At 48.6% G+C, this 12,960-nt stretch overlaps 1 protein-coding gene and 1 long non-coding RNA gene across 14 annotated transcripts in view; one reads left to right on the top strand and one right to left on the bottom strand.

Annotated features, from left to right (window-relative positions):
• The window catches only part of CYRIA (CYFIP related Rac1 interactor A), a 100,350-nt gene that overhangs the window by 43,065 nt on the left and 44,325 nt on the right, over nt 1-12,960 (top strand). For 9 of the 13 annotated variants that reach the window (XM_081483811.1, XM_081483813.1, XM_081483812.1 and 6 more), the window contains one exon: nt 925-1,070. Coding sequence is in view for 1 of the 13 variants with exons in the window: in XM_081483824.1 (XP_081339950.1) it covers nt 6,897-7,024 (128 nt within the window). In the remaining 12 variants the exon portion in view is untranslated. Of the gene's footprint in view, nt 1-924; nt 1,071-6,713; nt 7,025-8,252; nt 12,756-12,960 lie in introns of those variants that run through there. The other 4 variants (XM_081483815.1, XM_081483824.1, XM_081483823.1 and 1 more) reach the window with 4 other exon arrangements.
• LOC145503707 (uncharacterized) lies at nt 162-2,757 on the bottom strand. Its single transcript, XR_014051673.1, has 2 exons — nt 2,136-2,757; nt 162-2,063 (listed from the first exon to the last, which is right to left on the bottom strand). It is a non-coding gene; the product is annotated as an uncharacterized LOC145503707 (long non-coding RNA).

The following is a 12,960-nucleotide window of genomic DNA, read 5'->3' as shown; positions in this document are numbered from 1 at the left end:
AGGAAATGGCACCCATTCCAGTATTCTTGTCTGGGAAATCCCATGGACAGAGGAGCCTGGCAGGCTGCAGTCCATGGGGTCTCAAGAGTTGAACACAACTGAGTGACTAAACCACCACCATAACTGAATAACTTTGCTGTATACCAGAAACTAACACAATATTGTAAATCAATTACAGTTTAATAAAAAAAAAAAGGGGAAAATCACATAATGGATGATACTCATGGGAGGAGAGTCCATGTGTATTTCTGTGTTTTCCTGAAACATGTAGCGACAGATAGACAAAAAGAGAGAGACAGAGACAGAGACAGAGACAGATCAGCAGACCTATGGGCTGGGTATACAGACAACTCTCATTAAAAAACCAAGTCCACCCACCACTGTGTTCATGGGTCCCTCTCTTCCATAACAGTATTTTTCTAATGGGAAACAGGGAGAACCATCCCAACCACATGCCTGAGATGGACTGTTTTACTCATTCAACTCCCAGGGGGTAATACTACAAAAAACTACAAAAACAGCATTCTGGAAAAAGTGCCACCTCTCTTTTGGAAAATCTGTTTTAAAAAAAGAAAAAGAAAAACAGAGAGTTCCATTCAGGGTCAGTGACCACTTGTTTGAGAAGTCAGATGGGTCATGTGGCTGCTTTTTAAAAATTTGTTTTAAAATTCCAGAGGCCAAAGAGTCAGAGACACGTTCTGATCTGGAGTCTCCCTCCAAGTGGCAGGACCCTTGAATGAGGCTCTTTTCTTCTCTGAGCCTCAGTTTCCCCAACTACATGTGACAAGATTGTTGCGTTTCTTCCATCGCTGGTAATCGGTGATTCTGGGGCTCTCTCTGCTTTGGGTAAATGAATGTGTTATGGCCAGAGTAGAAGAGGAAATGGCCTCTCCTAGTGACATGACTTGTGTTCCCTTTCTGCAGATTATCACTCACCAGGGACAGAAAAACCACAAGACTCTCAGGGCCCCTGATTTGGGGAGTCAGACTTGTCTTGGTCGAACAGCTACTCATCTGTTTCGTTCCATCAGCCTGAATTGGTGACTCCGAGTCACGGGAGAGATCTCCAGGTAAGAAACAACTGTCTTTGCTTTTAGCCGATAGCACAGTGATGACCAGCATTTTTAGTGCAGAGAATCTGTGATATTGGGCTTCCAGAATACCTGGAAGTCTCAAGGTTGGTCCGGATTTCTCATCTCTGATTGGAAGTCATGCTTCTTTACACCACATACGTGTACAAGGAGAAAAAAGAAAAAAAAAAACCCAAAGATATGATGAAGAACTGATGTGTATTTCAAAGTAGCTGTCATTCTGGAGTGGTGAACTGTCCCCAGGTTCTGTAACTGCATTTTGAGCGGGAGCATTTGCTACGTGAGTCTTCTGAGTGTTTAGGCAAGAAACAAAGGAGCTTGAAATGGGGAGGGGGAGAGCAGCTCAGAGCTGTCGTGGTAGGTTGCTCTGTCCCTGCAGAATCCATCTGAGGGTTTCTTTCTGCCCATCCTGGCCATCCAGGTTGAGACCAGCAAGGAGAGAAGTAGCTGACCTGGCATGAATGTAAGTCTCATGCCAGAGGCCTGGCTGTTGTCTCACTTGGTATAACATTTTGAGAGGTAAAATTAGCTGAATTTCGAGGTAAATTTGGCACCACAGTGCACCACTACAGAGTACTGTTCCCCTTGCCTCTTCCCTCTTCACTAGCACGTTGGTTCTTTTCTCTCCCACCGCCTCCCAGTCAGTTTTGGATACTTTTCTTCTTACCTGGAAGGGGAGAGGGTCACACCTACTTGAACTTCTTCTTTGAACGTGGACCTGACACAAGCTGACATTCTTCCCAGGTGACTTAAGATCTGCTGATTTTGTCTGCTGGAACTTTGGGGTATTAGTGGATCTCCTTTAAGCTGGCCCAGGGCACCCACACATCCAAGGTCAGCAGTCACAAAGGAGGTGACAATACGCCGTGATGACTACATGCCCATTTGTTACTCTTTCAGTGGTTGCCGCTGTTACCTTCTGCTGTCTTCTCCTAAAGCTCTTCTTTTTCATTTACATATTTTGATTTTTCCCTGAAAAGCAAAATCAGAAGCATTACTGTGCTTGAGCACAGTACAGAAGGTAAGACTTCTTACCTTACTTACCAGTACAGGTGATTTCTCAGGTATTTTCCAGTTCTGAAGTCCTGGGGTTATTTTGTCCCAGACTCATTCCTTATACCAGATTCTCATTCTTAGGGGAACTGATTTGTCTTGTGCTCCTTGCCTTTCTTCCTCTTATGGTTTCTTTCCCCCGAGGGGTCCCTGAGTTGTAGCATAATTCAGAGGAAGGAGAAGAGCTTTTGAAATTAGACAGACTTGATTTCACATCTCAGTTCTGCTATTTATTGGTCGAGTGATTTTTGCTTAGATCATCATAAATTCCTGAGCTTAGTTTCCCCACCTAAGATGGGGACAGTCCCTGCTGTGTTGAAGGCTTGTGCTTAGGCTCCAAGGAGGTGATAATGCAATGGCGTGGGTTCTTGCTGATGGTAAACCTCAAAAAAATGTCACCTTCTTTCTCTGGTCAACCTTATTCAGAGGTTTTTCAATACAGCTCTGAGCCCCCATTGGGCTTCCTTTGAACCTGTGGCCAAAACCCTAGGGACAGGTTAGTCTACACACAGAAGTAAAGAAGAGAAGAACTGTTCACAGCTCTCGATTTCAGCATTCCTCTTCAGTGGCAGCCTCCCCTCTTCTAGCTTTGACAGACCACCCTCTGCGGTTTAACCATTTGAAGGTTTGCCCTGTTACATCTCACCACCCTCCCAGCCTCTTGAGTACATCCTTTGTCCCATCAGACAGTAGCTGAAAACTAACTCACCGCCAGCAGCTTTCCCACTTCAGACCAGCATACTTCCAAGATCCAGAGGAATGTCCTTACAGCCAGGATCAGCTGATTCGGGGGCAGGTTTCCTGGCCCCTCAGCGAGACAGTTAGGTTTCAAGCACGTGTTTGTCCAGGCCCACAGCGTTGGTTTTCTTCCTTAACTGTTAGCTCTTATGGGGCATTCATTTATCCAGCCATCCATGCATTCCACAAATATGAATGGAGCATATACTACACAGCAGGGGCATTCTTGGGGTTAGGGATCTGTACCAAACAAAGCAAAATTCCTGTTCCCTTTGAGCTTGCGTTCTGATGGGATCAAGGGCTTGTCAGTAAATAAACAAGCATATATTATCCCAGGTAGTATTAAGTGTTATGGAAAAAATAAAGCAAAAAATAATGATCACAAAGCCAATTCAGAGTGATAGCAGTGCCTGTATGCCTGTAGCCCCCAGCCTCCTGTTTTTGGCAAGATACCAGGGAAGCCCCCCTGACTAGGTGTCACTGGAGCAGGATCTGAACAAAGTTGGGGACAGAGGCGTGAAGGAAAGTGGCAACAAAGGCTGTGAAGTGGGGATGTGCTTGGGCTACAAGGAACTGCACGTGGCCAATAGGATTGGAGCAGAAGAAACGAGGGACAGTGGAAGGAGGTGAGGACAGGAGGAGTGGGCAGGTGGTGCTGGCCTTGTGAGCCACTGTGAAGACTTGGGCTTTTATGTTCTGGTTGACTTTCTGGAGCCTCCTCTACCCTTCTTCCCTCTTCCCCGGAATATCTCAAGGGCCTCATCCCTGAAACATCCTGAAATAGAAATAAAGATGGATGTTTCTTGCCCAACAGAGTACTCACCATTCATTCCCAAACCTGTATTGGGCACTCGGTAGTGAGACTAGTGAGACTCTGGAGATAAATGAGACCTGGCCCCGTTATAGAAGCCTCTGGCCAGGCACTAGTTCAAGGCTGCTTGGAGAATATACATTGATAAATCAGGTCCAAGTGAGCAGTTGTCCTAATTTGGTTACTTTGGAAGCAATTTGCCAGAGTGGGAATTTTCTGGTGATACCTCTCACGAGTCGCTGGTACCAGTTCTCTTGGAATTCATTCACCTAGACTGTTGCCAAGCCTGGCCTTTTGGGTTGAGGGAGGACCAATCGATTCAGCAAACCCGTGAGTGCCTATTCTGTGTTCATACCAGTGCAAAACACCTGGGGAAAAGATGCTGAGATCTAGCCCTTGCTCTCAGGTGGTTTATGGTTTTCCTGAGAAGCCTGCTAGTAATTAGACAGCACACCACTTATCAGATGAGAGTGGATGTGAGGGAGCCAAGAGATGGAGCATTTGAGGTAGTGAGCTCCCCATCCCTGGGAGAATGTAAGCAGAATGAGGGGCATAGCTGAGGAGCTTCCTAGGGACACGCTATCTCCACTGAGTCCTGTAAGTGAGAGGAGTAGTCTGCCAAGTGAATAGCAGGGAGGGCGGGAAACTTCAGGGAAAGGTTGGGCATTTCCAGGCAGAGGAGAGGCGTACACAAGGGCTGCCTCTTGGAGGACCTGTGGCTGTGAAGGTGAGGTGAGTCTGAGCAAGAAAGACTCATTCAGAGACAGAAGGTGGGAGGACTCACCAGGGGCCTTGAATGTCAGGCCAAGAGGGTTGGGTGAATCCTGAGGACAGCTCAGAGCTGGTAACAGAGCCTTAAGTGAAGACAGATGGACCTGATGAGGTAGTTTTACAAAGCAAAGGGTCAGCTTTTATTTGACCCCCTGTTCTGTAAAGTGCTGATTTTACGTCTACTCCTTGTAATAGTATATGATCATACCTCAGCGTAAAACAGGTTCATACAGATCAACTGAGTGAGATGCTTGTGAGGGTATGGTACCCAACCTTTCCACCATGAGGTCCCTGGGAATGGTGAATGCTGATGGCACTGCACCTGCATCTTGGTGCACAAATTACTGGTAATGGTTAGAACGTGAGTCTTGTCTCTGATGGGAGAGAGTGGCTGGCAACAGTCCATGCTGTTCTAGTAGAAATAATGGAATTTAGATCTCGATCTGTTTTTTCTAGTCAGTAAGCAAGTGGCATCACTGAATCGATGGACATGGGTTTGGGTAAACTCCGGGAGTTGGTGATGGACAGGGAGGCCTGGCGTGCTGCGATTCATGGGGTTGCAAAGAGTCGGACACGACTGAGCGACTGAACTGAACCGAACTGAACTGAAGCAAGTGGTGATACCCATTTCTGAACCCTCGCTCTCTGTTGAACACTGAAATAAGAGTGTTCTCTTTAGAATCATTGTTGTCATTGTTGTTCAGTCGCTCAGTTCTGTCCGACTCTTTGCGATCCCATGGACTACAGCACACCAGGCTTCTCTGTCCTTCATCGTCTCCTGGAGCTTGCTCAAACTCATGTTCATTGAGTCGGTGGTGCCATCCAACCATCTTATCCTCTATCGACCCTTTCTCCTGCCTTCAGTGTTTCCCAGCAGGTGAATGGAATTGTACACATACATTAGACAGACAATACCTGAACCCCCATGCTGCACCAGCCACCATGCTAGGCCTGGGAGCATCCAGACAAATCAAGCCCGGTCAGCCCCCCAAGTAATTCATAGCTCGTGACAAAGTCAGAGGAACCAGCAGTAACAGGAGCAGATGGTGGGCAAGAGCCTCAGCATAAACAAAGTGATGTGGGTGCAGAGAAGGAGCCTGCCCTCTGCTCAGGCAAGTCAGGGAATTCTTCCAAGAGGGGCCATGTGAGCTAGGTTTTGAAGGATGAGTAGGAGCTGGGGGCTGGGAGAAAGTACAAAATGGCACTCTCATAAATAAGGGCGAACACTCAGTCCTCAATGATGATGCTGGGGAGGAAGTAGCACAGATAATGCCTCAGCTCTGCTTTGAAAAGAAACATTAGTTGCTCCCTCCTCATCCTCCCACCTCATTCCCAACAGAAACTAAAAATAATCATTGACTAATTTGAGTTCATCCCTTCTCTGACCGCATGGAGATTGTTAGTGATCAGAGTTGGATAAAGGGGACCAAGAAAAGAAGTAGAAGGAGGAAGCAGGAGATTTTTGAAACTGTATCTGTCCTATCTTTCTCTTCGAAAAAAAAATCTAGATATAGATGTTATGTATATGCACATTCTCATGTGTAAATGAGTCTGATATATATGAAAGTGCATATATATACATGTATGTGTGTGCGTGCATAGTCCCTCAGTTGTGTCCAAGTCTCTGCAGCCCCATGAACTGTAGCCCATCAGGCTCCTCTGTCCATGGAATTTTGCAGCAAGAATACAGGACTGGGTTGCCATTTTCTACTCCAGGGGATCTTCCCAGCCCAGGGATCAAACCTGTGTCTCTTGGGTCCTACACTGGCAGGCAGATTCTTTACCACTGTGCCACCTGGGAAGCCAACATACAAGTATGTACACATTCATATTATATAGAATTTGTTTTAACCGAGCAGAGAGCTGGTGCCCATGACCTTGAGGCACACTTGCTGTCTGGAGATGGATGCGGGTGAGAATTGACCTTGCTGACATGCACACATCCCCGATGCCAAGGTCGCTGAAGGTCATGTTATTGTATGTTCAGAAGCACAGCAGGAAGGAGTCTGGATACTGGCCATGGCAGAGGAGCCTGCAGCTCAGGAAGACGAAGCATCTTGCCCGAGGCTCACAGCTATCAGGTGGTCAGGATTCAGGCCCTCTTCTAACTGTCCTTATTCCACAGCCTCATGCTGTGTGTCACCCTATTTATGAATAGGTGAAAGTGTGCATGCGTGCTCAGTCATGTCCTACTCTTTGTGACTTCATGGACTGTTGCCCCCCAGGCTCCTCTGTCCGTGGGATTTCCCAGGCAAGAAATACTGGAGTGGGTTGCCATTTCCTGGATCTTCGCAACCCAGGGATCAAACCCTCCATCAAACCCTCCTGGATCTCCTGCATTGGCAGGCGGGTTCTTTACCACTGCACCCCCGGGGAAGCCTATAAATAGGGCTTCAGACTGCAGCAGCAGCTCATCGTGGAGTCAGGGATGTATGTGCCCGGAAATCCTCTGTAGATCCCTCTCGTGCTGGCAACACACTACACCTTGCTGTGCAGAGGAGGAAGAAGAAAGAAGGGAAGGAAGGAAAGGAGGGAGGGAGAAGGAAGAAGAAGGAGGAAGGTAAGGAGGGATAGGATGAAGGACAGACATCAGGGTGAACTTGGGTTGTAGTCCAGGCCTAGCATGGACACAGCTTTGACCCTGGACAGCCCTTCACTTCTCCATCATCACTAGGAGAGTATTGGGCTTGATTGTCCAACTCCCGTTTCTGAACTTGTCCCCAAGGAGGGTCCTTGAATTCCCTTTTAGTCCCACAGGACCCAGTGTAGGACTGAAATTTGCATCATCACCACCAGACAGCTCTAGAAGGTGAGAAACAAGAGCCCCCACCTCCTTGTGGAGGGCCGGGCCTCCCCCAGCCCTGGAACCAGAACAGCCGCACCAGTACAGAGTACACAAGGGCTCAGCTGCACTCCGTCCTCCCAGCCTTCTGCTGGGAGCCTCAGTGTAACTGCTCCCTTGTTCTGTCCCCATTCCAGCCCCCCAGACTCCTTGCAGCTCAGTCTTCCAGCCTGGAGAAGTTCAAGTACTGAGCTTGGCCCTGACGGAAAGCTTCCTTTCTTCCCTGGGGACTTGTAAGCTGCCAGCCCAGAAGTCCCAGGAGGGAGCCTGCAACTGACCTGGAAAGCAGGAAGGAAGCCGGGGGCAGGAGCAGGCTGCAAACTGGCAGAGAGAGGAGTCCTGCAGAGTCGTCCATGTGGGCGCGGGTTTGGCCACCAGCGCCCTGAGGGCTCCCCTTCCTGCCAGTCAGCTCTCTCTGCCCTGACCCTGCTGCTAGCCAGGGTTTTGGGGCAATTTGTCGTTCAGTCGCTCAGTCGTGGCCGACTCTTTGCAACCCCATGGACTGCAGCACGAAGGCTTTCTTGTGCTTCACCATCTCCTGGAATTTGCTCAAACTCATGTCCACTGAGTCGACGATGCCATTCAACCATCTCATTCTCTGTCGTTCCCTTCTCCTCCTGCCTTCCATCTTTCCCGGCATCAGGGTCTCTTCCAGTGAGTCAGTTCTTTGCATCAGGTGGCCAAAATATTGGAGCATCAGCTTCAGCATCTCTCCTTCCAATGAATATTCAGGGTTGGTTTCCTTTAGGACTGACTGGTTTGATCTGCTTGCTAACACCTCACTTCAATATTCAATTCCATTTCTGGGATGAGCTGCAGGTTCAATCATTTAATGACTGTTTATTAGGCATCTCCTGCTTGCAGAACTTGTCCTGTGAAAAAGTGAAAGTGAAAGTCACTCAGTCGTGTCTGACTCTTTGTGACCCCATGCATTCTATAGCCTGCCAGGCTCCTGTGTCCATGGAATTCTCCAGGCAAGAATACTGGAGTGGGTTGTCCTTCCCTTCTCCAAGGGATCTTCTCCACCCAGGAGTCCAACTGGGGTCTCCTGCATTGCAGGCAGATTCTTGCAATGTCTGAGCCACCAGGGGAAATCCACTCCCCCGCCCCCAAGCAGAACTTTTCCTAGATGATGGCGTTTCAAAGCTGAAGTCAGCAACATGATCAACACAGTGAGACATCACGAGTGTGGGACACCTCCTGCTGTCCAATGGAGCAAGTGAAGCCTCATAGGAGACCAGAGGCTGGAGAGTTCCTTGAGCCAGCTGGCTTCTCAGAGGAGCTGCGAGTCTGGAGAGGAGCGGGTAGCAAGGAGGAGATGGAGGCAAGAGCCTGGGTTGGGGGAGTGGAAAGTAGGTGGAGAGAAGGATGGAGGAACTGACTGAGGATGAATAGGGAAGGGGCTACTGTGCTGAGTGGGAGGAACAGCTTAGAGGGTGGATTTCTTGTGGGTGATTTTCTGGCATGGGTGTGAGTGGAAGCTCTGCTTTAAGCCCTTTTGGTGTGAAATACCTGCTCACCAAGTGGAAATCCGTCCCCTATGCTCAGCTCTGATGTCAGGCGAGGAAGAGGGCTCAGGATGCCCCAGTGAAGGGCCCCCGGGCTCCAGGCAGAGTGAGCACAGGCCCCTCTGTGTGCGGCTGGAGAGCCTGGGCTGGGCCTCCTCCTTGAACGGCCTGACAAAGACTTGCTTGTTCTCCCCTGACATCAGACCTCACCCTCAGGATTTCTCTGTTCTTCTGGGGCAAGATCTCACACAGTGATAATAGAGTGAAAGGGAAGGGAGGAATCGAGTGAAGAATGTCTCAGGCGTCACCATGCCAACCGGCTCCCCAGGCAGAGAGTAGGAAGGGGGCGCCAGCTGTGTGCGCCCTGGGCATCTTTTGGGTCACACCCTGGCAGGGACCGCCCTGAGCTGCTGACAGCCTGGTTGGAGACGAATGGGAGCTGCTGGTGTTGGTTCTGAGAGATGCTAGTGGCCTAGTCAGTGACAGACAAAGTATTAGTGAGTCACGTTGATTAATTGCTGCGTACAGTGGGTTGCCTGTTTTCTGTTCGTGTCTGTGTGTTTTATCTTAAGTAAGTGTTGCATTTAAACACCTGGGTTTTCTGTTTTAACAAAGCTTTATTGAGAGAGCTCTGCCTTGGAAATTTCATAAAAGTTGTCTTTAGAGGGTTCTGTGAGATCATTCGGTCTTGCGTCTGTCTGATCCTTTTTTCAGATGAGTATACTGAGGCCAGGAGAATGGGAGGCATTGTGGAAAGTGGCAGCAGTAAAGATTGTATAGCCTTCTTGTCCCAGGCTCCAGGATGCAGATCCTGTATGACAAGCCCTCAGCCTAAGACCTGGTCCAAGGTGGGGGCTTACTGAATGCCGTCCCTGCTTACTTTTTGTGCTATGATTTGGGCCAGGTGGCGGGTGGTGGGGCCGGGAAGGGGGCTGTCGATAAATGAACTCACCCTTAAAACAAAATTAATATGAAACTAGTACAAGGGGAACCCCTGGTTTCGTTTATCTTAAGACAATACGTCCTAAAACAACCATTTACTTGTGATATACAGGATGAAAGGGAGATGTGACACTGGAACTTCACATCCTTAAAATAGTGCGTGCGTGCGTGCGTGCTCAGTCGCTTCAGTTGTGTCCACCTCTGTGCGACCCCATGAACTGTAGCCCTCCAGGCGCCTCTGTCCATGGGATTCTCCAGACAAGAATACTGGAGTGGGTTTCCATGCCCTCCTCCAGGGGATCTTCTCGACCCAGGGATTGAAGCTGTGTCTCTTGTGTCTCCTACATCGGGAGACAGGTTCTTTACCACCTGGGTCAGATTCATAGCCAAGGCCATAGGCTAGTAAGTGGAAGGGGAGCCAGTGTCTCCACGGTCTCTTCGGTGTGTTTCCCATATTCCACCCTCCAGTCCACCAAATGGCCTGGGATTACTTTGTTGAGCTGGGTTCTCAGCTGCTAGGAACTGCGGAGCAGCCCCTGACCTGGTGCTTGAGTTAACAGTTTGCTATCTTCAAGTGGAATTTAAGAATAGCCTAAACAATACTTGATCTGTCTGTGAGAGCTGGCAACCCTGGAGCATATGCAGGGCACAACTTTCAAATTTAGTCATTTGTGGCCATAGACACCAGCCTGGGAACCCTGGCTGCAGGGTCAAGTTTAAACCAGGATAGCGCATGGTTGAGTCATCAAGAGGAGGGCTAGGCTTAAACAGAAATCTGGAGATAAACTTGGTGAGCTTGTTTGTTTGGTCTAATTGTGGTCTTGCTGGATCAGCCCAAACAGGGAAGTTCCATAGTCACTCTGCTAACTCCTCTGTGTATGTTGAGTTTCCTGCCGGAGCATCCTTTGTGAAAACAGCACTCAACTCTGCACACCTCCTGCCTCTGTTTATACGTACAGGGTGGGGTACTGATCGCTAACAGAGGATCTCCTGCTCTCCCGGTTTACTCTTCCAGAGAATTTTCCAGATCCGCAATATAATTTTAAGCGGATGGTGCATGAAAATGAACGGTCAGAATTCATTCTGATCAGCTTGGATAGGATTTCAGCCCTTCCTTCCTTCCTTTCTTTCTCTCTCTCTTTCCCTTTTGCAACTGGAGTCAAGTTGATTCAGCCACCAGACATGTTTCCCTGGGTGGAAAAGGTAATTTGAGAAATTTAGGGGAAGAGGCTGGGAAGGAGGATGCTTCCTAAGCCAAGTGGGTGAATCTATTCATCTTTCTTTCCCACCAAATGTCACGGCTCCATTTCCAGCAAAGTGGTCAAGACCAGTGCTTTTGAAGTGCCTCTGAACAGGAATGAAGTCAGTTAATGTGTTCAGTGAGCACTGGGTGCCACAACTGTGAACGTGAGCCCGTTTTACTACCAAGAGGAGCAATGTTTAGAATATATTCAGGGTGTTGAAACTGATCCCTCTGCTTTGTCCATTTTGTGAAAAGGACAAACTTCTTTTGTGAAGAGTGTTAGTCTCTTAGTAGTGACTCTGTGACACCATGGACTGTAGCCTGCCAGGCTCCTCTGTCCACAGAATTCTCCAGGCAAGAATACTGGAGTAGATAGCCATTCCCTTCTCTAGGGGATCTTCTAAACCCAGGGATAGAACCTGAGTCTCATGTCTCCTGCATTGGCAGGCAGGTTCTTTACCATCTGAGCCACCAGGGAAGCCTGACCGGCACTTTTAACGGGAGGTGAGCACGCCCCTTAGTGGAGAAAGTACTTAACTGCAAGCTCTTACATTTGCCCAAAGAAAAGCTCTTGGTTGTGACAGAAATACATAGATTTAGTATCTCTGAAAGCCAACTACTTATCTACATTGGAGAGTTATTGTGAGAATTAAGTGAGATTATTTGTGGGCAGTGCTTAAAATGGCATTGAGTGCCGGATTGAGGGTCAGCAGCTTGTAATTAATCGTGTTAATCTGAGAATGAGGATTTGGGAAGCAGGGGGTCGAGTGACGTCATTTTGGGAGTCTTCAGGGCCCTCTGTGCCCACACTGATACCTATCAGGAAAGATGAATGACGAGTAGTGGACAGGATTTAGCTGGGACGGGACCCACTGCCAGCCCACCTGCTCCGAGGCCAAAAGCAGTGAGGACCACTTTTGCCTTGCCAGAGCCTTTATTTCACAGAGCATCCCACAGTGCAGTTCCACCCCCACTTGGTGAGGAGACACTATTCCTTTGCCACATCTGTCCTTGACCTTGGACTTCTCCGGCTCAGCTTCCTGGTGATGCTGAGACAGCTCCACAAATCTCCTTTTGTGAAAGCAACTCACTGGCCAACTCCTCCTAGCTGCGGGAGGAGATGTCTTTTTCAGGAGTTAATTTGGGCATCACCGAGGCAGCATTTTGCTCTTCTGATGACTCAAGTTTTCTTTCTTTTAATTGTCAGACCTAAGATGAGACCCCTAGGAGTCTGAATCCAGTTACATCTTTATTAGACTAGATGTGAAAGTGGGGGAACGATTTTCCTTCCCTCTCCCCTTCCTTTCTTCTTTCTTTTCTTACTTTTCCCCTTTCTTCCTTTCATCCATTCCTCCTTCTTGCTCACATTTCCCTCCTCTCCCACTGGCCCCTCCTCTTTCCTTCCCTCTTGCTCTAAGGTGATGGCCGGCATTCCGGTGAGAGGTCCTTGGATACAGACGTTGGCATCCACACCTTCTTCTGTCCGCTCACTTTTCCATGTATTCGGAAATATGTATTCCCTGAACGGCCTATTTTGGATTCAAACATGAGTCAGTCCCGGTCCCTGTGCTGTAAGGATTCATCCTTTAGAAAGAGAGGCAGATAGGTGAACAAGGATGGCAAGACTGAGGGAAGGTGCTGGAAGAGGGCTCCCAGGGAGGCAGAGGAGCAGAGGGCAGGCTCCTGCCCCGGACCATCCCCGGACCAGTCCCGGACCAGCACCAGCAGCAGCACCGGCCCCAGGCTGGTGGTGGATGTAAGTTTGCTTGGCAGAGAACCATCTTTGTAGCAGTTTTAAATGCCACCTAGGAAGACTGGCAGGTCGTCAGTTGCTTCTGATATTCCAAAGGAAAAAAGTTTTAATTAAAGATCACATTAGACCTTTGAATACATGTGATAGATGAAACCCAGCTGCCTAAGCATTGCTTTATTAGGTACTTTGGGAGCCAGTTTATCTATGT

Source organism: Giraffa tippelskirchi, chromosome 4 (assembly GCF_054371585.1).
Source record: "Giraffa tippelskirchi isolate mGirTip1 chromosome 4, T2T-mGirTip1v1.2.pri, whole genome shotgun sequence".
Taxonomy (NCBI): domain Eukaryota; kingdom Metazoa; phylum Chordata; class Mammalia; order Artiodactyla; family Giraffidae; genus Giraffa; species Giraffa tippelskirchi.
The sequence above is the reverse complement of the archived record's forward strand: the minus strand, read 5'-3'. Positions and strand labels throughout refer to the sequence as shown.